Genomic DNA, 23,398 nt, shown 5'->3' with positions numbered 1-23,398 from the left:
TGTGGACAGTTCTTCCCTACTTGGTGGCAGTTTCCACCTGAGTAGGGTGGGACTCAGGAAGTGGTGCCTTCCCCTTCTTATGGGGATGGGACTCCTTTTGCCAGATGCACGGCCAGCTCCTCTGGGACAGCGGTGACATCTTCCAAAAGGACATTTTCTCCAGGGATGCTGGCTGGTTCTTTAAAGATGACTGGCCAGAGGGCAGTGGCTGGCTTCCTCTGAGAGATGACGACTCCCCTGGATTGGTGGCAGATTCACAGAAGAATATGGCCTTGCCTGCTTAACTGGCAATTCCTTGTGGAAAGACACAGATTGCCGGTTCATAGAGGGAGCCTCATTTTTAGTGAAAGAGAACTGCCCCTCCATAGTCAAGGAGGAACTCATTGCGGAGGGGGCTGCACACTCTCGGAGGATGCCTTCCCCTGGTGCTGGTGCCTCTTCTTCCCCAGGAACGACAGGCTCCTCTGGTACCAGGGTGACTCGTTGGTGCTTGGGGCCAGTTCTGCATCACATGGGACAGAGTGATCAGCCAGTGTGTCACTGTTGACCCCTGGTGACCTCTGCAGAATGGTACCCTGTGTGATGAGGTCTGCATAGCCTTCCCGGTGCGAGAAGGCATAGCTGGAGCGCCGGGCACGTGACTCCCGGCGTAAGTAGGGCAGGGACTCCGCAGCGATCGCCTCAGCCGGAGCCTCCTTCTCCTCCTCCTGCAGAGCAAAGGGCAAGCAAGGCTAATCAGGCCCCCACACTGTGCTGATTGCTCTAAGGTCACCTGCTGCCAGTGGGGGCCATTCACAACCCTTGGCCATCACTGGCCAGGCTCTTCCCTACCCAAGCTGAGTCCTCCCTGGGATCCGATTTTGGACCAGCCAATCACAGTCCTTCCCTGGGACTTGACTTAAGTGCCCTCTTGAATCAAAGCCAGGAGAGGTGAACTGCGAGGCAGCCAGCTCTCCCGGCCGTGCGGCAGAACACTGTGAGTTTGTGGCCGTGTCTTGCTCCGCTACTGCAGTCAACTCTGCAGCCCATCCCAGCTGCAACTGGTCCTTCTAGGATATTTTTTTAACTGAAGCCAATAAGTTCCCTCCTCCCACTTTTTTCGTTTGTGGTAAAATAGACATAAAATGTATCATTTAAACCATTCTTAAGTGTACATCTCAGTGGCATTAAGCACATCCACATTATTATACAATCATCACTTCCATCTGCCTTCAGAACTTCGTCTTCCCAAACCGAAACTCTGTCCCCAACACACACTAACCCCCGTCCCCTCCCCCAGCTCCTGCCCCCCACCATCTACTTCCTGTCTGTGGATCTGACTCCTCTGGGGACCTCCACTGAGTGGAGTCACACAGGATTTGTCCTCTTACTTCTGGCTTATTGCACTGAGTGTACTAATGTCGTCAAGGTCCAGCCAAGCTGTAACCAGAGTCAGAATTTCCTTCTTTTCAAGCCCGAATAATATTCCACTATGTGGGCGAACCACACTGTCTTTATCCATTCATCTATTGATGGATATTTGGGTTGTTTCTAAGCTCCCCCTTTTGCCTAAGCATTTTCAGGTCATTTCTGTCATCTTGACCCCCAGATCCTAAATAATTCACAGTGGGAGTCTGCCGGCGCCAGCACTGGGACCAGGCGGCCGCCTCCGTCCCAGGAAGTATGGTTTCTACCCTAGGGTCCTGGGGTCTGTTACTGGGCTCACCTTGAGGGCACTGGGCATGCGTACAGGTGTCCCATGTTCTCCCCCAGCCCCATAGGCCCTTGGGTCCCTGCTCCCAGCATGGGCTCTGGGAATGTGCAAGGGGGACCCCAGCCACCCTCACCTTGGGGTGTTTCTTCTTAAAAGCTTGGTAACTGACACGCAAGGCCAGGACAGGCAGGGTGTTTAAAGACACATTCAGCAGGACCACCAGCAGGATGGAGGGGTGGGACAGCACGTTTCGGTCAGCATCTGGCAACAGGGAGTTGTCACATCCTGGCCTAGGGCAGAGCCTCCTAAGAATCTACTCAGTGCCCCCTCCTTCTGACACTCTGCCTCCCTCCTCACCCTTCACACCCCGGAGGCCTTTGTGCAAATTCCCTAAAGACCCAGTTCCCACCCATCTCTGGGGCTGGCCTCCCCATTTCCTGCTGGGGGGCTTACACAGAAAAGGGAAGCTCTTGGGGGCAATATTGAAGAGCCAGAAGCTTTGGCTAGCCCAAGTTATGACCATGTAGAAGCAGAGGCTGAAGACAATGGCCAGCACAAACAAGACTGTCCAGTGCTTGGTGATGAGGATGACCTGAACGGGAAAGGAAGGTTAAGCCACGGGGGCTGGAACCCCAGGCAAGGCTATGTAGAGGAGAGTGGGGGCCAGGCCCCCGGGGTCAAAGGGCACCTGCTAAGGCCTCTCAGGTGGGGTCACCAGATGATAAGACCTCCACAGCCTGTGTCCAAGGTCCTACCAGGGGTGGGGTGGGCAGCAGCCCTGCCTACCTCCATGGTGATGGACAGCAGGCCCGAGAGGGCCACAACCACGGCAAAAGACTGATAGTCACTGAAGGGCTCAGACATGCCCTGGCTGATCCACAGGGTCATGAAGAAGTTGACTAGGGAGGTGGCCGTGCCGTGGGTGAAGGCTTGGAGGAAGACCCAGTAGTTGAAGAGCTCATCCTTCTGACCAGCGCTGTACAGCTGGGGCAGCTCCAGGCTCTGCTCGGCGCTCACGTCCTGGGGTGAGGGTGGGGATGGGGTGGGGAGATCCTGGAGGTTGGCAGCACAGCAATACGCACACGCTGGACTGTTCTTGGCATGCCTGAACCACGCTCACGAGAGTGGTGAGTTGGTGAATTTCGTTACTGGTGTTTTAGCACAGTTTAAAAACTATGTTTTTAAGATTTTATTTCTATATTTTCAGAGAGAAGGGAAGAGAGGGAGAAAGAGTGGGAGAGAAACATCTACTGGTTTCCTCCTTCATGCCTCCAACTGGGGCCCGTCCCACAACCCAGGCATGTGCCCGGCCAGGAACTGAACCAGTGACCCTCTGGTTTGAAGGCTGTGCTCAATCCATTGAGCCATAGCAGCCAGGGCTAAAAAGTTTTTAAAAACGGAGTTCAACCCTGACTGCAGTGGCTCACGGGATTGAGTGCCAGCCTGCAAACTGAAAGGTTGCTGGTTCAGTTCCTGGTTGGGGCCAGCTCCCCAGTTGGGGGCATGCAAGAGGCAACTGACAGATGTTTCTCACCCTCTCTTCCCCTCTCTCTAAAAAATAAATAAAATCTTTTTAAAATAAATAAATAAAAATGAAGTTCAAAGTCCCATTCCTAGGTCCCACCGAAGCATACCTGAAGTGCTCATCATTAGCCACCTGTGGCTGGTGGCTTCCATCTGGACAGCGTGGGCATGAGACACTTCCATCATCCTAAACATTCTACTGGACGGCCCTAGTCTGGGTTGCTTGGCCAGACCTTCTCGGGAGGGAGGCAGGGTAAACAGGAAAACCATCTCTGCGGATGCCCTCCCTACCACTGTTCAGAGGGGCAGGCAGTGGGACCAAGATTCCGAGCTAGTCCCACAAAGGGTGGGGGTGGCTGGGCAAGAGGGCTTCACCCACTGTGGGACTCTGGTGGGAACAGTTACATGGTAGTGGTTTCCCAGCCCCCCCCCCAACCTGCCCCAGCCCCACAGGGGGGCAGGTAGGGCAGAGACCAGAGCATCTACAGGGAAGGAGGAGACAAATCCTCAGCCTGCTCACCTGCTCGAAGAGCCCGATGTACAGAACCGGGAGAGAGGTGTACAGCAGGTTGAAGAGCACCAAGAACCAGCTTTCATACAGCGGCTAGGGCGGGGAGGGTGGGGAGGGCGGGGAGGGTGGGGAGAGTGGTTGGTGGTCAGCCTTCAGATGCCAAATGGCCAGAAACAGAAATGCTCTCTACGTGAGGAGACCCACCCAAGCCAGCTTGGCACCTGGGGAGGATTTCAGGTGAGTTAGAAATGTTCGTTATAATCAAAGGTTGGGTTAAATGAGGCTGGGAGTTAAAAGGCAGAGAGAAGAAGCGGGGTCTGATTCTTCTAAAACAGCGCCATTGAGTGTTTGACTGGAGGGCTTCAGTGAAGACCTATAGGAGGAAAAATGGCTACAGAATGTGGTTTTTGGTTGTTTTAACTTAGGGAGTCACGGATGGGTAAAAGAGTTGGAAAAGGCCCCACAGACAATGAGCCCAGCTCCCTTCCCGATGCACAAGTCCAGTCCAGTTAAAGGATATGAGTTTCGGTTCCAAGAGCCATTGTATGTGCATTTTGCGAGTGAGCAAATAAGTCATGATCAAGAACTTCACAAGAATCAAGTTTCTCCCTGCAGGAGAAGAGTCATAAATGAGTACCCGGAAAAGACTAAGCTGACACTTTGTCCCACGTGTTCTGTGGGACTGGAATCAGAGGTATCAGTGTGGACTCATTGTTTTTTAATACACACAAGGTAGGTAGACGATAGACACGGAAGTGGACAGAGACACAGAGACAAGCGTCTATCCGTGGGGCCGGATGTGTGCATTTCCTAGCTCTGCCTCCCGAGAGGGCGACAGCGCTCTAGCAGCAGCAAGCACACCGAGCCCAGCGCACTTGGCTCTTGGTGTCGAACTACAATTCTCTAATGACGGAACCAGGGCCCTCACGGGAGTGGCTGATTCCAGGGTTGGGGCAAAGAAAAAACAAAACGAGCCTGGAACCTCTCTCCGAGCCAGAAACTGAAGGTGTGCTCAGGGAAAAGCAGGCCCATGTCAAAAGGACAGATCGGGGACAATTGGAGCAATAAAATACACAATCAAATAAATATCCATGAGTCGATAATGATAAAAAGAAGTCATTTCACAAATGAACGAGGTTGAAGAAGGGGCTGGCTCTTCCTACAGAAGAATGCCAGTTAACAAACGTGGGAAGATGGCGTGCTGTCCTCTCCAAGGGCAGGAACAAGACGAGGGCGGCAGCCCTCACCATCCTACGGGGCATTCCAGCCAAAGCCCGTAAAGAAACGATATAAAAGGCATTCAAGCTGGAGAGAAAGAAGGAAAATTATCTCTATTTGCAGATAACATGCAGAAAATCCCAAAGGATCCGCCAGAAATCCCATAGAGCCAATAAAGGAATTCCACAGATTTGCAGGACACAGATCAACACACAAGAAACCATCTTTCTGGGTTAGTGGTCATGATCAGTTTAAGTAACATATAAGCTAATTTTCAAGAAAAAGAAAGGAAGGAAGGAAGGAAGGGAGAGAGAGAGAGAAACCATCTGTGTTTCGAGACAACAGCAGCAAGCAATCCCAAAAGGAAATTAAGAAAACAAATTCCACGTATAGCAGCACTGAAAAGAATAAAATATCTATAAATAAAAAAGTAAAACAAATAATACATACTTATCAAGGGCGCCTCTGTACAGTCCCCTCTCAAATGCCTGGGTGTCGGTGGCAGAGAGCTCATCCCTGTCACAGCTGTCTGTTTTCAGGTGATGTCCTTACACACAGGGACTCGTCACCCTATGGCTCTTCTGAGGCTCCGGGAGGCACATCTGCTCTTCACTATGATACTGTCGAGAGTCTTGAAGTCTAGACCCAGCCCCCACAGTCTTCTCTTTGCTGGAGCTCAAGCTTTCCCTCTTTCCCCTGGAAAGGGCTACCTTTGGAGCACCTGCCCTGCCCTGCCCTGGCTTCAGTGTTCAAATCTGCCAAATATCCCTGAAAAGTTTGGGCCCAGTGCTGTGCAGGAAACCTCCCCTCCCTTTACCTGGACTCTAGACCTCTGAAAGCAGCCCCAGAAAATGTTTCGTGGTCCTGCGACCTCAGGCAAGCCCTGCCGCGTGAGGACCCCGGAGTGTGAGCGTGCCCGCTGCCCTCCTGGAAGTCACAGGAAGGGCTCAGCACCCACAGAGCATCCCCAAGGGGCTGTCCCTCCAGCGCACCTGGGCAGTGAAGCCGCTGTAGAAAGCGAACCAGATCTGAACCATCATGCTGGCCAGCGTCTTATAGATGAAGTAGCGCAGGAACTTGCAGACTCGCATGTAGGACCAGCGGCCATGCACCAGCAGCAGCCGCCTCAGGAAGCAGAACTGGGCCAGCATGTAGTCGCTGTTCTGCACCGCCTGCGTGCCCTCCTTGCCTGCCAGCCCTACGCCGATGTCCGCGGCTGCAGGGACACACACAGTCCGTTGGCCCTGGGCCACCCCTGGCCCGCCGCAGACCTCCCCCAGGCCTGGTGCCCACCACTCACTCTTGATCATGTTGACGTCGTTGGCACCATCCCCGATGGCCAGGGTCACCACATTCTGGTATTTCTTGACCAGTTCCACGATCAAGGCCTTCTGCTTGGGTGTCATCCGGCAGCAGATGACCGCTCGGCACCTCGAGGCCAGTTCAACGAAGGCCCGCTCCCGTCGCACCTGGGGGCTCTCGTGTGTGTTGGACTCTTTGTTCTGTGGCACCAGCCCTACGCTTCCCAGCCAGGTCCTGAGGGTCTGCCCCCTCAGAGAGGTGTGCCTGGCCTGCAGGAAGTCTGTCCTCCGCTCGCCTGGCTCCTGCCAGGACTCCTCCGCGTCCATGTTCACATTTTGGACCAGCACCCGGGGCTCCTTGCTCAGAGAGAGCAGCAGCCGGTCCTGGCCAGCAAGGGAGGGTGGGGGGCAAGGGAGCACATCACTCTGCCTGCACCCCTCCCCTTCGTGAACCTTCCGTGCTGGCTGCTCCTCCTGCCCCAGCCCCAGCCCCAGGCTGGACTTGACTACAGGGCTCCAGACTCTGAAAACCATCTCGACATAGCATTCACTTTGGTTTTTTCAACAGCCCACCCCAACCCTCCCCCCACCCCGCCATCTGCTACTGCTCCCAGGCCCCTCCCATGTGTCAGGGGCCCCATAGTCGGCTCTGAGCTGACACTGACCAGGAACTCTCCACTAATGACCATGGCCATCTTGACCTGGAGCTGGTTCTTCAGGGAGCCCTTGCCGCTCAGCAGGTTGTTGTTGCTCTCCCAGTAGGCCTCCAGGACCTGACTGCAAGGACCCAGCTGGGGCTCAGCCATGCTTGCGTACAAACTTTCTTCCATCCCCTCCCCAGCCGTGCCTCAGTTTCCCCTTTGGAAGTCCAGCCAGGTGGAGGTTGAGGACATTCTGCAGGTCCCCAGGGCCACACCTGAGCTATGGGTGCCCCCTAATACCCACCCTCACCCTGCCCCCACCAGTCTCTCGCCCCCACCTGCCCTCCTTACGCTATCTCCTGCTCCTCCAGAATGAGCATGTCCTCGGACAGGAGCTGGCAGGCAAAGCCGATATTCACCACTGTCTCTGCAAATCAGCCCAGCTCAGCCTCTGGGCAGCCTCCTGCCCAGGGGCCATGTCCACCCTGCCCCACCCACTAGCTATGGCAATTGGTTCAGTGAAGGGCATGTGATCCAGGCAGCCAATGAGAGCCAGCCCTGAGACTTTGGCTACAGCTCTGAGCAAAGGGGCCTGCACTCTGGCTGTCTGGGGCTGAGCAGCTAGAGGGAGGCAAGTCTGGGACCGGAGCCAAGAGATTATTAGACATATCATGCCTAGGGCCCGTGGCACTTTTAGGAACCCCCCAAAATGACTTAATTCCTTTCCAAATCAGAAGAAGAAAAAAAAGTAAATGTATTCCAGCCTGGACATTTGTCCTTATACCAACACAGTTGTAAACTGTCATTTTAAATGTTCTGTGCGCCTGTGCCCCCGTCCACAGAAGTGCTAACGGTGGGCCTGCTGGCACCCATGTCCGGTGGGGTCTCGGAGATCCCCAGTGGGTAGGGGAGAGCCAGGGCTCCGGGGACACAAGCTCTGAGGTTCCATGCCAGCTTTGTCTCTAAGTGGCCAGGCAGCTTCCAGCAGGCGCCCCGAGGTCTCTGAACTCAGCTGGGCCCACCTAACATGCAAGGGTGACAAGAGTCTCAACTCGTGGTGTTGCTGTGAAGGCCAGACACTCCAGAAGCGCTCAGCACAGTGTGCCCCCCAAAGGGAGGTGCCTGGGGGACCCCAGCAGTTCTAATCACCCCACTTCCTCCTTTCCCAAGAGAAGGTAGGGGGCAGGGTTGAACCCAGACAAGCGGGATGGGCTGATGGTGGCGCTGGGGGCACATAAGCATTCTCTCCCACCTGTCCCCCTTCTCTCCCTGCTGGGGCCGGCTGTCCAGAGACCTACCTGGCTTGTCTCCCGTGAGTACCCACACTTTGACGTTCCCTTGCTTGAGACACTGGATGGTTTCCAGGACGCCATCCTGGAGCCTGTCCTCAATGGCTGTGGCTCCCAGCAGCTAGGTGGGCAGGGAACAGATTGCGCAGTGACCCAGCTACCCTAGCAGGGGTGGGAGATCTGGGAGCCCACAGGGCTGGAACCCCCTTGCCTCTGGTGCCACGCCCACCTGGAGGTTCTGCTCCATCTCCTCATACACCTGGTGCAGGGCTCGGGCCCGGTTCTGATGAAGGGCGCTGGCCTCCTGGTGCCGTTGGCGCCACTCCACATAGGTGTCCTCATCCACCTTTTTGTAGGCCAGGCACAGCGTGCGCAGGGTCTGCTTGGCAAAGGACTGGGGACCGGCCGGGCCATCGTGTCACCGCCCTGCCTCCCTGGCACTTCTCCAGACACTGCCTCTCTCAGGCCCTCTCCCTCCGCCTAGGCTTCCTGAACCTTGACCCCCACCCACAGTCTGTTCTCCCCAAAGGGAGCCGGGATCATGTGCCGCCCTGCTCCCCACTTACTCAGCCTCCCAAGAGGCCCAGGTCTGTTCTGCCTCCAGACCTTTCCAACCCCCCACCAGGACCTCCCTCCCTACACTCTGCGTAGCAATTTCTAACTATCCCTGAAGACCCTCAGTGCAGCCCTGCCGGACCCCATCTACCACTTAGAGAGGGAACTAAAAGAAAAAATCCTGTGGGTGTCCAGCCCCACCCGCACTCCCACTCCCACTGGGAGAACGTAGAGCTCCAGAGATGCCCTGGGGGCTGGGTGGCCCCAGGGCAGGTACCTGTCCAGCTCCTTACTTGCCTCCCACTCCCTTGCCCCCAGGTTTTGTGCCCTAGTAGGTGGCCCCAGGTCTTGCTTTGGCTCTTCTTTTTTTAATATTTTATTTGCTTTTAGAGAGAGGGGAAGGGAGGGAGAGAAACATCAACGTGCAAGAGATACATCTATCCATGGCCTCTCGCAGGCCTCCAACCGGGCCTGGCCTGCAACTCAGGCACGTGCCCTGACTGAGAATCGAACTAGCAGCCTTTCAGTTCGCAGGCCGGCGCTCAATCCACTGAACCACACCAGCCAGGGTTTGCTTTTGTTCTTGACTGGAGGTGGACCTCACAGGTTGGGCTTGGACATGGCAGGGGCTCCCTGGCTATCAGGAGCTCCACACAGGGGTTTTGCTCCTCTTGTGCCTCAGTTTACCTATCCATTCCATGGGGCAGTTGAGCCAAGCCATCTTGCCAAGCTCCTGGACTCGGGTCGTTGTTCTGACTGCACTTCCCCAGTTCTTAGTCAGAGACCAGCCGCCTGCCCCAGGCTCCCCATCCCGGCAGAGCAGGGACTCTGAAAAGACCTGAGTGAGGGCCCCAGGGCATTCTTTGCACAAAGGCACCCCCATGGTGCCTGTGCTGGATGATCTGGAGATGCAGCAAAGGGCTTGAGGAACCCCAAAGGGTTGGGAGTGGGCTGAGAGCGGTAACTTGGTATGACATGTCAGCCCCATGTCAGGGTCAGGCGGAAAGTCTTTCTGGAGGTGGGGACCAGGAGTGGCAGAGCCCTGAGAACACAAAGGTCCTGAGTGACAGAGTAGAGGAAGGCATCCAAGCAGAGGGAACAGTGTGTGCAGAGGCCCTGGGGGATCGCCTGAGCATGGGGGAAACTGCAAGCCAGAAACTGGGGTCCTGGGGAACCTCTTGGAGGGCACCAAGAGCCAGTCTAGAGAAGCTGGCAGGAGACACAAAGACACAGCCTTGAAAGCCTGACTGAGGAGTTTTGAGTTCACCATGGAGACAAAAGATTTGTGGGCAGGGAGGCTGAGTGTGTCCCAGAGCCAGGCCTGGCTTGGTGGGTGAGGCATCCAGGGCCAAAGACTAGCCACAGAGGGTCCTTGTGTGACAGAAAAAAATGCCTCTCTGTGCAGGTGCATCTTGGAGTTCAGGTCCTCCCTGCCCACGTGTGCTGGGGGAAGAGCGCAGCCTGGCCGACTGTGCATGACCACCCTGCACACCTGAGGCCATCTCTCCACACGCCCTCCTCCTCCCCCTCCCTCCCCCTTCCCCTCCGTATTCCCTCCCTTCCCACGGGGCCTCACCATTAAGGCCTCTTCCGTGGTGGTCCACTCTTCCAAGCCTTTCTTACACAAGCGATCAAAGAGGACAATATCTGCGCCTTTGGTGTAGAGGTAGATGGAGCCCTCGGGGTTTCGGACTGTGGAGGGAGAGGCCTGGCTGCCCATAAGCACACCCATTCCTTCCCACCTCCATCCCCGTGCCGAGGGAGCTCACCCAGCACGGACATTCGCTTTCGGACGCTATTGAAGTCCATCATGGCCAGGACCTGATACACCCGCTCTTCCCCCAGCTCCACCACCGTGATGCTGTCCTGCGTGCGCGCCAGGAACACGTAGCCGAAATTCCTGGCTGCTGTGACCAGCGCCTCCTCATCAGGGGAAGCTGCCTGGTACAACAGCTGGTCTGGTGGGGGCGGGGACCGTGGGAGTGGGGGTAGGGGGAGGTGAGCATTTGCTGAGAGCGGACTGTCTTTTGGGGACCCACCACCCATCTGCGGGAGGTCCCACTTCCACCCGTGTAGCCCCAGGGAGGAAACAGACACAGTACGTGCTCACCAGATATTGACAAGACAATGGCTCTGGGGCGAGCACAACCTCTAAGCCAAACAAAAGAAAGTGGGCACTTGGATCCCAGTCTAGATGACTTTCCCTCCCAGCTCAGTAACAGACCGTGAGCTCCAGGCCTGGATACCCTCTAGGTCCAGAAGAGGTTGGGCTTGGTACCCAGGCCTGATCACCCTCCAAGCTGGATGGCAGGAGCCCTGGGGTCAGCTGGACAACTTCTAAGGCAGGAAGACCACCTCAGAAGGTCCAGGGCCAGAATGCCCTCTCAGGTTGGGCAGCCTGCAACGCACTCACTGTCTTTCTTCTGCACCATCACTGTGTGGCAGATGGCCAGCAGGCGCCAGAACTCCCGCACCATCCTGTCCTCGTTGCTCCGCACAGTACCCAGGAGCCTCGCATTTTGGAAGAGCAGCTTCCCATCGGCAAATTTGTTCCAGAGGTAGGGGCTCTCCTGGGGTGGGGGACAAGCTGGTTATGGGTGGGACACTGCTCACCCCTCCCTATACATCCAGTGCTACTGGGCCAGCACTCACCTTACGCAGGGCCTCCTCCTCGTCGGGGCCTGGGGAAAGACCTCGTTTCAGGCCTCAGCTCCCCGGACTGCTCGGGGTCCCGCAGCCCCCACCCTCAGTGCCAGGCTCCCTAGGGCCTGAACTCCAAACTAGACACCCAGAACAACAAAGGACTCTCAGCCTTAGCTTTGCCATATGCACAAAGGAGGAAAAGATGGAGCCCCATTACCTGGGGATCTTAGAAGAGCCACCCAGAGAAGAATGAGGCCCCAGTGAACACATCTTTTGTGAACGATTAGTGGTGATTCTTAAAACCTGGTTGCCGACTTGGAGAAATTGGGTGATTGCAAATAAGAGCCTGGGCCCAGAGGGCTTATAGAAACCCAGGTCAATGCCACTCACCACAGGCACCACTGTTCCCTATCGCCCACCTCCTAGACTCTGGCTGAGGGGTAGACGGCATTTCCGTTTCTCATACTGGTGACTGCCTGCTACACCTAACCATTTCCCAGCTGGGTCCTCTGTCAGCTCCTGCTCTACATCCTGTCCTCTAGCTATAGACTAGACCAGGGGCTGGGGACCTATGCACTACGCTACTGCCAGCTTTTAAGTGTGGGCTATGAGTTAAGAAGGGTTTTCATATTTTTAGTTGGTTGAGGAAAATCAGAAAAAGAATATTGTCTTGTGAAACATGAAAATGCCATAGAATTCAAAATTAGTGTCCTCAGTAAAGGTTGGTGACAATCAGAAGCGGAATATTCTGTCTCGTGACATGTGAGGCACTATGAAATTCGAAGCGTGGTGTCCACACGCAGCAGCTGCTTTCTGGGGACAAGGGCTGCGCTGAGTCTCCACAGAGACGGCGCAGCAGGCAGAGCTGAGAATATTGACCTGCTGGCCCCCAAAGAGAGGATGCCTTAGGCTGCAGCTCTGGATGGGAGTGCTGGGGATGAGGCTGAGGGGGGGGGAGGTCAGCCATCCCTGAGACCCACACAGCTCTCCTGGCCCTCGCAGTTCCCCCCGGGAGCCCTGCCACACCCCAAGGCTCGTCCTTGCCAGGCAGCCCCACAGGTAAGCGTAGGTAAGGGACGTGCCAGGGCCAGGGCCCACCGTAGACAATGCCGTCGATGCAGCACTTCCTGAAGGTCATGATGTTCTGTGTGAGCGTGCCTGTCTTGTCGGAGAAGACGTACTCCACCTGGCCCAGCTGGTCGCTGAGGCTGGTGTTGCGGGCTTTGGCAGGCATGTCCTGGGGCTCGTAATACATCTGCACATCCCAGTTGATGAAAATGCTGTTCCCCAAGTGGATGAATTCAGCTCTGCAAACGCAAGCTGGGTCACGCCCTGGCCCGTACCCGCCCCGGCTCCCACACGTCTCCCTCTGAGCAGCGGGTGGGGAGGACGCTCACGTGAAGAACGTGGACATGGGCACCATGACGCTGAGCAGGATGAGGAAGCTGCAGGAGTTGAGGAAAGACTCGGTGGTCACACTGTGCACGTGCTTCTCAGCCACGTAGTGGTGCTTGGCCTTGAATTCTGTCACCATGTCCCGGAAGCCCAAGGTCAAAGCCATAGAGATCAGCACCAGGAACACAAAGATCTGCTCAGCAAATGAGAGGGTGGAGCGTGTGGAGAGACCCGGAGCAGCACCTAGATGCCTCAGGGACTCGCTGACAGGGACAGAGTCAGTGTAAAAGACAAACAGAAGATGGGAAGCCCCTCCCCCCCCAACCAAGATCCGCCCTCAGGATCAGGAAGAGGAGCTGGGAGGTGGCTGGCAGTCCCAGGGGGAGGGGAACTTGCAGGGGTTTTGCTGGGTTTTGTGGCTGCTATTTTAAAAGTTATGACAATGATTTTTAAAAAGATAAAGTTGATTAGGCAAAAACTTAAGAATTGTTAAATAAGTGTGCATGGAGATAAGGTGAACATTTTATTATCTTTTGTGGGTTTGGGAAAATGTCAGGACCAAAATTTATTTTGTAGCCCTGAGTGATGTGGCTCAGATGCTTGGACTTTGTACCACAGAGCAAAAGATCTCCGGTTCAGTTCCCAGTCAGGGCACGTGCCTGGGCTGTAGGCCGGTCACATGTGAGAAGCAACCAATCGATGTTTCTCTCACACATTGCTGTTCCTCTCCCTCTCTTTATCCCTCCCTTCCTTTCTCTTTAAAAATAAATAAAATCTTTATAAAAATTTATTTAGAAAGACATTTTTTAATATCATGATTATAAGAAGATTCTCTGGCCCACAGACCTATCTGTATGATCAGGACGCATGTTTTGCAGAGGAGGAGACCGAGCCCTGAAAAGTGACAGCTGGGGCTTCTGTGGGGAGGGCCCTCTCCCTTTCCCCTTCGGTGTTCCTTCCCACTTCAGGGCAGGGCTCTAGGCAGCTCACCAGCATCACCAGCCTGTTCATCAGACGATCTATCTTGGTTCTCTTCAGATGGATCTTGCCACAGTTCCTCATGATCTTTGTGTCAAAACCTGTAGGGTTTGCATCCATCCATCCATCCATCCATCAAATCCTCCGCCCCTGTGTCACCCCACCCCTCTACCCATGCACCCACCTGCCCAGTCACCCACCCATCTACAGACAAGTACGCTGCTTTTTCCAGCCAGACAACAAGGGTGCTGGCTCAATACGTCCATTTCCAAAGTTCTAGAACCCAGGCCCCATAGAAGCCACGCTGGGAGCCCCACGTCTTATGCTGCAGACACACGGCAGCCAGGCCTGGCCTCGTGACTTTTTCCCAATGACCACAGGGCTCTTGCCCACCCGCCCCAGGACAGCTCGCACTGCAGAGGCCCTAGAGCGGCTGTACCGGCATAGATGACCATTCCGTAGCAGGTGTCTGTGTTCCGGATCTTGCAGCCTCGTAGAAGGATGTTGCCACTGTCCAGGGAGTATTTCTTGCCCTCCCACTTCAAGTGTCCCATTAAGTGGTGCATTCGACTGTTGGGTTCTTCACACACCACCTTGCCTATGGGCAACCATGGAGCCGAGGACATGGCTGGGGTTGGGCCACCCCTCCCCAGTGCAGGGTGGGGCAGGTTGTGGGGAATATTCCATCACCCTCTGGTTCCGGCCCCCATCATGGGCCCTGTACTGTCTGTCCAGAACTTGCCCCTCTGGCATCGCCACCCCGCTGCCACGTAGCCTCTCCTGGATTCTCCAGAGCTGGCCCTGTTAAGCCTCAAGGCTTCCGTACATGCTCCTCCTTGTGCCAGGACTCACAGCTCCTTAGGGAAACCCTCTCTGACCCTCCAGCCAGATCAGTTTCCCTGCCAAAACCCCTTCCTCCTGGTTATATCCTGGGGGGTCAATAGACATTTACTCCTGCCACTGCTGTCGTGAATACCTATGAGTTCTCGGAGAGGAGGTGCCAGCCTCGTCTCCGTCATGCTGGGACCCTGCAGCCCCGCCCTGGCCCACCGTGCCCGGCCCTCCCCGCAAACACGGCTTTCCTCAGATATCATGGAAACAACCAGTGCATGAGTGTCGAGAGCAAAGGGGCCGTGGTTTGAGAGAATGAGTCTGCTCTAGAGCCAATTAGAGTGTCCTGTCTTTGCGACAAGGCAGGGAAAAAGTCATGCATCCCCTTGCTAGGCTCTGGCAAACTGTAGTCGTACCCACAGGTGTGAAATGTCTCACTTTTCAGGTGGAAAATAAGAAGCTGTGATGGATAGGTCGGTTCCCTGTCTGTCTGCACAGGCTGCCTTCATCATTAAAAAACCAAAAACATTTTCTTTAATGTGATCACATTTCAAAAATAAAATGCAATGCCTGATAAAATGGTGCAGCATGTTTCATAACAATAACAGAAAACACCTCGACTGTTGAGTGGATGGAAAGAACATGAAACAGCCCTGGCTGGCGTAGCTCAGTGGATTGAGCGTGGGCTGCGAACCAAAGCATCGCAGGTTCAATTCCCAGTCAGGGCACATGCCTGGGTTGCAGGGCACGGCCCCCAGCAACCGCACATTGATGTTTCTCTCTCTCTCTCTCTCTCTCCCCCTCTTTCCTCTCTAAAAATAAATAAATAAAATCTTAAAAAAAAAAAAAAGAAAGAAAGAAAGAACATGAAACAGGCCCGGGATAAGCTGGCCCTTTCAAAGCCATCCCAACCCCCCAGCACCTCCCAGCAGGCCCCACCGCCATCCCCAGACCCAGTGAGAGGGGGAACTTTCACGTCCACTGCACGGAGGGACTGACAAAGGCCCGGGTGGAGTGCATGAATCACCACTGCTCACCTTGAAAGGAAGTCATGTTCCTGATGCTGGTTAGCTCATGGTGTGTGACCGTCAGGGCCTGTCTGAACTTCAAGTTGGTCTCCCTGGTGATGAGAAGGGAGGAAAGTGAGAGGTGGGAACAAGTAGCACTCTGGGCAAGGCCACGCCAGCCCCCTTCCAGAGCCACTGAAACATTTTCACTGAGCCCCTACTGTGCACCAGCTGCCAATCAGGAGGCCAAGGCCCAGAGAGGGAGAGGGCCTTGCCCAAGGTCACACAGGACATGAGCAAAATGGCTGAGGCAAAACTCTAAGGTCTTCTCATTTTCAGGCACCTGCACCTGAAGCACAATAGGGCCCCAGCAATGTTGCTGCAAAGAAGGTGGGCCCCTTCTTCTGATTTAATATTATTGCCCCCTGCCCGTTTGCAGGTGCCCCACACGTGCTCCCAGGATGAATGACCTAAATACCCCAGTGGGCTTGGGGAGCCACATTTTGTGGCCACTGGGGAAGGTCTCGCTGGTTCCCAGGTTCCCAAGCCCCCAGCGATGACCAGCGCCTCACCCATCAATGTCGGCTGTCTCCACATAGCACAGGCTGCTGGGCTCCGTGCTGGCCAGCAAGAGCACGTCGGCCTGAGTGGGGAGGTGGAGTGGGAGGTGGAGGTGGAGTGGGTGGAGTGGAAACAGCATTGTGGAGAGGGCTGGGGGGTGGGGACCAGAGGAAGACAAGCAGGAAGGCAGCCCTCCCCCAGCAGCAGGGAGTTCTGGGCCGGCTGATAGTAGCTCACCGGGACAATGTTGTCTTTGTGCAGACGAACGAGGTCCCCCACACACAGGTCCTTCCATTTTTTCCACAGAAAGCTGTGGGGGGCAGGTGGCAAATGTGAGAGGGGACCCCAATCAGGCCCACCTTTGGAACCCCAGGCCCCATGCCACCCCCAAGCTGGAAGAACACCTTGGGGAACCGGCTGCAGATGCCCCTGGGGTGCTTTACTTCCCTGCGTGCCCACCTGCAGGTCTTTGGGGGGTGCGGTGGGCTCGGCCCACCTAGGAAGTCCAACCTTCCCCAACTTTTCCCCTCCTGCTCGTTCTGTATCCAGGTCCCTTCAGACCTTCTCTGCCTCTCTCTGCAGCTGCACTTGCAGCCCTGCGAGGGTTAGCAGTCAGGTCCTCATCCTCTGTCCCACCACAGGGCCCACACCCAGGCCTGGTAGACAGCAGGCATCTAATAAATGCTGGCTGGGTCTCTGTCAGACATCAGACTCAACCGGGATGCCCAGGGGACATGAAAGGTTCCAGGCACTCCAATGGGCACCCCTCCCTGATGTGTCCTCACCCTTCCACACCCCCCTCCACTGTGCTGGAGTCTTCTTCCTTAGGACGAACTTCCCCCAACACAGCACCAGAGGCCTCACCTCTTCCCGACCAGCACCTGGCACAGCCTGTTGTTGACGGTCCGGTCACTCCTGTGTCGACCCTGAGCCAACAGCGTGGATCAGAGGGGGGGCTCCACCCCAGCCCTGCTCCCCCAGGGTGATCCCACCCCCAGCCATGCCCCCATCCTGCCCCCACACTGCCCTGGTGAGGGCCCAGGTGCAGAGCACAGTTCCAGCTCGCACATGTGGTCCCGATAGTGAGCCCACACCATCCACATCTGTCTGGGGCCCCTGGTTGGGGAGGGGACTGTGGAGACAACCGCTATTGGCAGCAGAGGGAAGGCATAGTCCACCTGCCACCCAGAGTGGCAGCAAGGGCCAAAGGCCACAGGGCACTACCCCTTGTGGCAGCAAGACAAGGACCCCACCTTGTCCCCAGTCCCCTCCCCAACTTTACTTCGACCCCACTTACAATGTCATCCACCAGGTCTCGAGTGGCCCGGATGACGAGCAGAGAGACGAAGGGAGTGAAGAGGGTGAACCACGGCAGTGTGGAGATCTCGGGGACGCCCTGACACACAGGTGGGTCATGCTGGGTGGGCAGTGCTGACCCTGCATCCCTAACACTCCCTGCAACCGCTGCCCCCGTCCGCCCACCCAGCCCCTCAGCCTGGCATTCTGTGTCCCACCTGCCAACTACCTGGGCCCGGGGCCGGCCACCTCCCCACACAAACCTTGGGACGGCTGCCTCTCCACTTCCTCTCCCTTCCCGGAACTTCTCCCCAGCAGACTCATCTCCCCTCCCTGACCAGCTCCCATGTCGCGCTCCCCAGGAAGCCCTGCTGACCCCAAGCTTGCTCCCCGCTCGGGGCCTTGGCTTTACTGTCTGTAAGCCCGCTCTTCCCAGTCACCCTTCAGGCCTGAGCTCCAAGTGAACCCCAGATGGGCCTGGGTGGCATGTGGGTCCCCTTGCCATCACTGGTTCCCGCTATACGGCTTGATGACAGTGGCTATCAGGGCCACTGCCAGGCCTCCAGTGTCCAGCATAGGACCCACACACTATATGTTTATTGGATCGATGGATAAAAGCAGAGGGTCGGAATGGAATGAATGTTAGGTGAATGGACTGCTAGGTGAGGGGCAGGGTGCTCTGTAAACTGCCCACCCGCTGAAAGAGGAAGCTTCTCAGGCAGGACTCTGCCCCTCTGGCAGGGCCACCCAGGTGCTAGCAAGTGGCCCGGAGGGTCCTGAGAATCTGTTCTCAACTCTTCTTTCCTCTTCACCCTTTGAGGTCAGGTCAATGGGTTGGGGCCAAGGGGGTCATGTGGCCAAGGCCATCCATCCTGGGGAGGCTCTGTGCCCTCCTCAAACTCAGAGGAGCCACTCATGCACCTTCATCACTGAACATGTATACTGAGCGCCTCCTGTGAGCCAGGCCCTGGGCCAGGCAGTGGGAATGCAGCCATGAGGGCGCTCCCAGTGTGTGAGGAGCCAGATACTGACCCCTTACAACTGCACAGTCAGACTACACACTTGAACCTCCGTGTATCTACAGACCCATGTGTCAAAACTAGTCAAGGAGGGCTTCCTGGAGGAGGCAATTTGAGCAGGTGGAAGGAATGGTGTGTGCGCAGGTGCCACCCTCACTCTACCCTACCTGGAGGATGATGATAAAAAGGAAGTAGACGTTGGACATTCGGTGGAACTGCTCATACAGATTTAAGGGCAGGAAGGAGAAGAAGTTGTACTTGGCCGTGTGGATGGTGTTGTCCTGCAATGACAGCCAGCATGGGGCGCTGCTCTGGCCAGGGCTCCACTCTGGTCTTGCCCCACCCTTTGCTCACAATCAGCAACAATTGAGCACCCAAAATGTGCAAAGCCTGCAACACGCATTAACTATCTACCAAACCCAAGGCCTCAAGCCAGCTCTACCGAGTACCAGCTGAGTGAGAGCCTCGAGCCAGCATCAGCTGAGCCCCTGCTACATGCAAAGACCTTTCGAGCAGGGCCCTGACTCCAGTATTTTCCAAAGTGAGACACATGCAAGGTGATTTTAAAAAGAGCCTGATGAACACATTGTACTTTGAATGTTTAGTATTAATTAACTGATTTTAAGGTGAACTGGGGTGGGGCCAAGGACACACAAGAAATTCCAGCGCCAAACTGGTAATTCGCTGATTAAAACTGGGGGGAAGGGGTAGGCTGGGTGGGAGGAGGTCGGGGAGGGCAGTAAGGCTGGGGCTACCCACCTTGTACTTCTTCCTCTGCCAACACAGGAAGGCCTTCTCCCTGAACTGGTCATTGTAAGTCCGGTCGTTGGCCTTCACTTCCCAGGTGAACGCTGAAGCCAGAGAGAATGGGGCGTGGTGTGGGGCGCATACAAACGCTACCTAATGATCCCCAGGGGAGGTCTAATGGGCCTCCGGGGGAACCCAGACACTCTCTGCCATGGGTGTGGGAGCTGGTAAACAAACACCACTCTGGGCCAGGCCCTAGGCACAGAGGACATGCCCTGGGAGACCCATTCACACCCATTCCTTTCACAGAGGGGGTAAAACTGAGGCCTGGTGCCCAGCTCCGAGGTGTGCGAGGCTGCTCGCCCAACCTGGGCAGCCCAGCTAGTTCAGGTCTGCAGCCCCCAGTTCCTTAGCCTGGCATTCAGTTCTGGGATCTGGGACTATTTGTAAGCTGCGGACAACCCCATGCTGGGTCTGTCGAATGGGTTTGGGTGGTCTCCCTGTCTCCACACTCCAGCCACCACCCTATAAGGCCCCTTGGTTTCCTCCACAGACCCCATGTCACCCACTTGGCCCCAAAACATGCACCTGAGTTCTTTTCTTCCTCAAGGTCCTTGCTGTAGGCCAGACTGCCCCTGCTGGTTGGGCTGTAGGGGGAGAGGGTTCAAGGTTACACCAGTGGCCCAGCCCTTGCTAGACACTGTCTATTACTCCACCCCCTTCAAAACATCACCTCCCACTTCCATCGGCTGCCCCCTCCCCAGGCTCTGAAGGTCCAGCCACTGGCTCTGTGTTCTACCCTGGATATCTACTGATCCCCAATCTTGCAACAGCCTCACATTCACCAGTCCTCCCAGCTACCAAGCTGAGGTTGCCTCAACTTCCATTACAGCCAGTACCCCAGGATGGATTCTGGTCAGCGCTGCCGACCCTCAGGGCTGCCCTCAGTCCAGGCTACCATCATTCCTCCTGGGATGGCCATACCCACCTCCTCCAGTTTCCCTGCTGCCCCTCTCCTGCCCCAGTTCCCACATGGGACACAATGCCCATCCCACTGAGGGGCCCATCAGTGTTCACTGATTGACTACATCGGCCCCAGGGCTATACATCATGTCGGTAAATGTGTATACTAGCTGCTCGGAGCCAAGCTGCTCCGAGAGGTCTCAGGGCAGTTAACTGTGATGGAGGCAGACACCAGACCTTCCACAGAGCCCGAACCTTCTCACCGCTTAGTTCATGGTCACTCCTTCAGTGCCAGGAACTTGTCTCACCAGGGGGCCCTCAGCAGCTCTCTAAGTCCTTGCCGGGGCAGTTCCCTCTGCCCAAGAAGCAACCTTCCCGCATGCTTGGCCACAGCCTCCTCACCCTTCTGGTCTCAGCTTATAGTTCTCAGATGGTCCCGGCTTGTTCAGGCACCTCCTCTGGGCTCTCCCTCTGCCTGGGATGTCCCCCATTCCAGGTCTCACCACCTTCTCTCCTCTGCTTCTTCCCCTGTCTGGGAGGCCGCGTGCACTGGAAACCTCCCAGGGCAGGAGGGCTGGTGTCTGAGTCACGTGTGTCCCTGGAGCCATGGGGTAGGACCTGCTCAGGGACCGCTCTCCTGCTCCTGGGAGCCTGAGTCGTGCCATACCCCTTCCCCAAAGGAAAAGAAGTGAGGCTCGGCCAGTGACCTAGAGCCCAGGGAGACCCCGCACAGGGCAGGTGGGGTTGGAGAGGTGATGGGACCGCCAGAATTCACCCAAAGTAGTGTAGCTAGGATAGGAAGACGCCCCAGCGCTTGCCTCCTCCTCACTCCTATGCAGCTCACCCAAGCTCCCCTTTAGCTGTCCTTCCCGAGGTCTCAAGGCGTGGATTTCAAGGCCCAACCGGTCCCCTCCCCCGGGTCCTTCCTGGTCGGGGAGATCGGTGTACACAGTCGGCACCCCTCCGGATTCTGTCCTGCGCGAACCTCTACAGGGCGCCAGCTCCGCAGTTGCAGGGACCTCCCGCCCATCCTCTGACGGATGGAGTCCTGACAGGTTGCGCGGGAATGCACAGCAGCCTGAGCGCCGCCGCCCACAGGCACGGGCCAAGGCGCAGTCCTGCCTAGGGCACTCCGCGGGCGTCCAGGGTTGGGGTGTGGGGGCGTGAGTGGGGAGTGGGGAATGTACTGGTGCAGTTTGCCTGGTGCCAACGGCCTGAAAAGGGAAGTGCGGGCGCGGGGCCAAGCAGGGTCGAAGGGCGAGCCTAGGCTGAGGATGACCTTGGGGGGCGCTGAGGGAGGGGCCAAGAAGTCGAGGAGTCCAGGAGGGGCCTTGCAGAGAGGACCTGGGTAGGGGAAAGGTAGGGCAGCCCTGTGGGCGGAGCGAGGGCAGAGGCGGAGCCTGGGAGGGTTCTCTGGAGTGGTGCCAGCTCAGGGGTGAGCCCGCTGCTGTGGGTCGGGGACTGCGGTGGTCAGCGGGCGGGGTCTTAAGCAACAGGACAGGCGATGAGGGGGCATGTCTTAATAGCTACAGGGTGTTAAGGGGCCAGTCCTTTAGGGGCAGGATCTTGTAAAGCTGGGCCTGGGTGAGGGGGATTGGAGCCTGCTGAGGTTGGGCGGGGCAGGTATGGGACTAGGGGCGGAGGAAGGACGCACCCTTAGATAACTGCAAGTCTGAGGGCCTGGGTTTTCACACGTTCTATGCGCAGGCGCAGTGTTGGGCGCCGGGCTAGGGCAGGCCGTTAGAGCCACTGAGACTATCCCCATACCTGGAGGAAACCCATAAGGCTCTGCGCTGGTTTGTGCCCACTGAGTGAGCAGCATGGGCTTTCGGGGGATCTTCCTGAAGGAGGCGATGGGGTGGGAGACAGTGGTGAGGCTGAAGCCGCCTCCTGCTGGAGATGGGGAACTGAGTCAGGGCAGAAGGGTGTGTGGAAGGCGCTACTAAAATTAGGGTCGCCTTGAGAGTTGGGGCTTACGGGGGTGGGGCAAACTGGGGGGCACAGGAGATGATTAGCTCTGTGTTTCACATTTTCACTTTTTGGAGGCCCCTGAAGCGCGGAGATCAGGAAAGCAGTGGGCTCTGGGCACTTCCCCCCAGCCCTGGGGTCCTTCACTCTGGCCCAGTCCTGACCCAACATACAGGGGTGCCTGTGTCTGACTGTGCCCTAGTGTCTTCTTCCTACCTGGGCTGAGTGCCCCTGAAGTACCAGCATCGCCCATGAGCAAATGGGTGAGTGAATGATGGGTGAACAGCAACTTCCCAATCACTTTTCTTTGAAAGGTGGGTCTGCACATCCTGCTTGGCCTCTGGGAGCGCCAAGTAAACTTCTCGTTCATTCATTCATTCATTCATCCACTCCGCGAATGTTAATCCAGCCCTACCCAGCGATTAATGAGAAAGACCCCGGGGAAAAGGCTTTAGGAGAGATCTTGCTGGGTGCAGGTGTGACGAGGGGTCAGGGGACCTTTCTCCCTGAGATAGCAACAGCGGGCAGCGGAGCTTCCAGACCAGTGAGAAATGGGTTTTGGCCTCCAAGAGCCAACAGGTTCCGCAAGCTGTAAGCCTGCATACCTCCTGAATTGGGGAGCTCCTCTCCCAGCTTCCCCTCACTCATGCTGAGGAGGGGTACAGATACCACATGGAAACAGGCTTCTGTGAAGCCACTAGCACCACCTACTTAGAAAACTCTTATTTACAGAAGAGGAAGGTCAACGTCTGCTGGTTACAAGATTGGTCCCAGAGGGGTGTGACAGTGGCAGAGGCCTGACTGGACCAAACGCTGTCCCCCTCCAGAGCCCTCAGGTCCTGGAGGAGAAATCCAAAGCAGCCACGGTCCAGGAAACCCCTAGGTGAGGGGCTGCCATGTCCTCAACCCGGGATCCTGCCCTCTTGGCCTTTAGCAAAAGCGAGAGTGACCGGGGGGCAGGCTTCCTCACGGCAGCCTTCCCCCCAGCACCTTTGTGCTCCCACATCAGGACCCGAGTACCCCAGCATCTTCATTCCCATATCCTCAGCCTCACTTTTCACTCTGAACAACTTAAAAGTGGAATCTTGCCCTGGCCAGTGTGGCTCAGCTATAGTGTCGTCCCACACTCCAAAAGGTTGGGGGTCTGATTCCCGCTCAGGGCACATACCTAGATTGAAGGTTCAACCCTCAGTCAGGGAAAATATGTTAAAAAAAAAAATTCTGAACAGCCCTGGCCCTCCCACACCCCAAGAACCAA

The 23,398-nt window shown here is 56.3% G+C and overlaps 1 protein-coding gene across 1 annotated transcript; it reads right to left on the bottom strand.

The window, feature by feature from the left end:
- Nucleotides 1-380: 380 nt before the first annotated feature.
- On the bottom strand, nucleotides 381-22,788 carry ATP8B3 (ATPase phospholipid transporting 8B3). Its single transcript, XM_045831364.1, has 30 exons — nucleotides 22,746-22,788; nucleotides 21,940-22,062; nucleotides 20,575-20,704; nucleotides 19,798-19,856; nucleotides 19,222-19,313; nucleotides 18,630-18,743; nucleotides 17,445-17,543; nucleotides 17,012-17,073; nucleotides 16,385-16,457; nucleotides 16,159-16,229; nucleotides 15,617-15,699; nucleotides 14,188-14,346; nucleotides 13,761-13,849; nucleotides 12,773-12,963; nucleotides 12,474-12,682; nucleotides 11,385-11,413; nucleotides 11,146-11,302; nucleotides 10,502-10,690; nucleotides 10,309-10,424; nucleotides 8,407-8,571; nucleotides 8,187-8,298; nucleotides 7,240-7,315; nucleotides 6,913-7,024; nucleotides 6,247-6,631; nucleotides 5,939-6,162; nucleotides 3,738-3,821; nucleotides 2,480-2,713; nucleotides 2,147-2,285; nucleotides 1,827-1,954; nucleotides 381-704 (listed from the first exon to the last, which is right to left on the bottom strand). The coding sequence occupies exons 1-30, from the start codon at nucleotides 22,786-22,788 to the stop codon at nucleotides 381-383; spliced, it is 4,071 nt and encodes a 1,356-aa protein (XP_045687320.1).
- Between the last annotated feature and the right edge of the window lie 610 nt (nucleotides 22,789-23,398).

The sequence above is a fragment of the Phyllostomus hastatus genome, unplaced genomic scaffold (assembly GCF_019186645.2).
Source record: "Phyllostomus hastatus isolate PE091 unplaced genomic scaffold, TTU_PhHast_1.1 phas_contig_159, whole genome shotgun sequence".
In the NCBI taxonomy this organism is placed as follows: domain Eukaryota; kingdom Metazoa; phylum Chordata; class Mammalia; order Chiroptera; family Phyllostomidae; genus Phyllostomus; species Phyllostomus hastatus.
This window is presented reverse-complemented; position numbering and strand designations above follow the sequence as displayed.

Coding starts and splice junctions, on each gene's coding strand:
- ATP8B3 (XM_045831364.1), bottom strand. CDS start 22,788: ATGAGTGAGGGGAAGCTGGGAGAGGAGCTCCCCAATTCAGGAG. Junction 8,572..10,308: donor CCACGGAAGAGGCCTTAATG/GTGAGGCCCCGT, acceptor GCCGGTCCCCAG/TCCTTTGCCAAGCAGACCCT. Junction 2,714..3,737: donor ACATCGGGCTCTTCGAGCAG/GTGAGCAGGCTG, acceptor CCCTCACCCCAG/GACGTGAGCGCCGAGCAGAG.